Consider the following 1,300-nt stretch of genomic DNA (forward strand, 5'->3'; position numbering starts at 1 on the left):
TAATGGGAAAAAAAAAGCCATCCACACTTATTCACTGTCTAATAGCAATTGAGGAGATGATGGGCTAAGCCAGCCCAAGAAACGTTGCTAAAACAGTTCGTGGCCGTAAGTGTCAGGTCTGTTTGGAAATAATAGGTAGAAGTTGTTACCGCTTTCTCTCGTGTGGCTTACAGAGATAAAAACAGCTGCTTCTTGGTTCACACTATGAAACTCCCAAACGGCTTAAAATAGACAGCTTTCTTGTGGCTTTCTAAACTTAGATGTCTTGCTAAACCTGCGTGTGTTTTCTTCCAACAGGTTGCAAAATAAAAGCACTAAGGGCCAAAACGAATACGTACATTAAGACCCCTGTTCGTGGAGAAGAGCCCATCTTTGTTGTCACCGGACGAAAAGAGGATGTAGCCATGGCCAAAAGGGAAATTCTCTCCGCTGCTGAACACTTCTCCATGATCAGAGCTTCCCGTAACAAGAACGCCTCTGCCCTGGGGGGCTTGCCGTGTACCCACAACCTGCCGGGTCAGATGACGGTCCAAGTCAGGGTGCCTTACCGTGTAGTTGGGCTAGTGGTTGGACCGAAAGGAGCTACGATCAAACGAATTCAGCAGCAAACCCACACCTACATAGTCACTCCCAGCAGAGACAAGGAGCCCATCTTCGAAGTCACGGGAATGCCTGAGAACGTCGACCGTGCACGCGAGGAGATTGAGATGCACATCGCCATGCGTACCGGGAGCTACGTCGAGCTGAACGAAGAGAACGACTTCCATTACAACGGAACGGACGTGAGCTTTGAAGGAGGCACACTGAGATCTGCCTGGCTGGCTTCCAACCCTGTCCCTCCTAGGCACACCAGAATGATTTCTAATTATAGAAATGACAGCTCCAGCTCCTTGGGAAGTGGCTCCACAGATTCCTATTTTGGAAGCAATAGGTTGGCTGACTTCAGCCCAACGAGTCCGTTCAGCACAGGCAACTTCTGGTTTGGAGAAACGCTGTCTTTGGTGGGCACAGAAGACCTTGCCGTCGACTCTCCCGCATACGACTACGACTCCCTCGCCTTCCCAAACAATTTGGACTCCTTTCGAACCTGTAAACCCTCTCTCTGGCTTCGGCGGTGACCCTACTAGCAATGCCAAGCCTCTGTGCCAGGGGAGTCAGCCATCTACTCCTCGCCTGTCACCCACATTTCTGGAAAGCCTGGATCACCCGCTGGCTAGGAGAGTGAGGAGTGACCCGCCTAGCACCAGCCACCACGCCGGCCTTCCCATGTACATCCCCGCTTTCTCCAATGGTACCAACA

General features: G+C 51.2%; 1 protein-coding gene across 1 annotated transcript; it reads left to right on the plus strand.

The window, feature by feature from the left end:
- Positions 1–297: 297 nt before the first annotated feature.
- Positions 298–1,296, plus strand: LOC104505752 (RNA-binding E3 ubiquitin-protein ligase MEX3C-like; the record flags this gene model as incomplete). Its single annotated transcript, XM_010146446.1, is given in 2 exon segments — positions 298–1,043; positions 1,045–1,296. Coding segments are annotated over 2 exon segments (998 nt in total), but the record flags the coding sequence as incomplete, so codon positions are not given.
- Positions 1,297–1,300: the final 4 nt, after the last annotated feature.

Source organism: Eurypyga helias, unplaced genomic scaffold, assembly GCF_000690775.1.
Source record: "Eurypyga helias isolate BGI_N326 unplaced genomic scaffold, ASM69077v1 scaffold28162, whole genome shotgun sequence".
NCBI lineage: Eukaryota > Metazoa > Chordata > Aves > Eurypygiformes > Eurypygidae > Eurypyga > Eurypyga helias.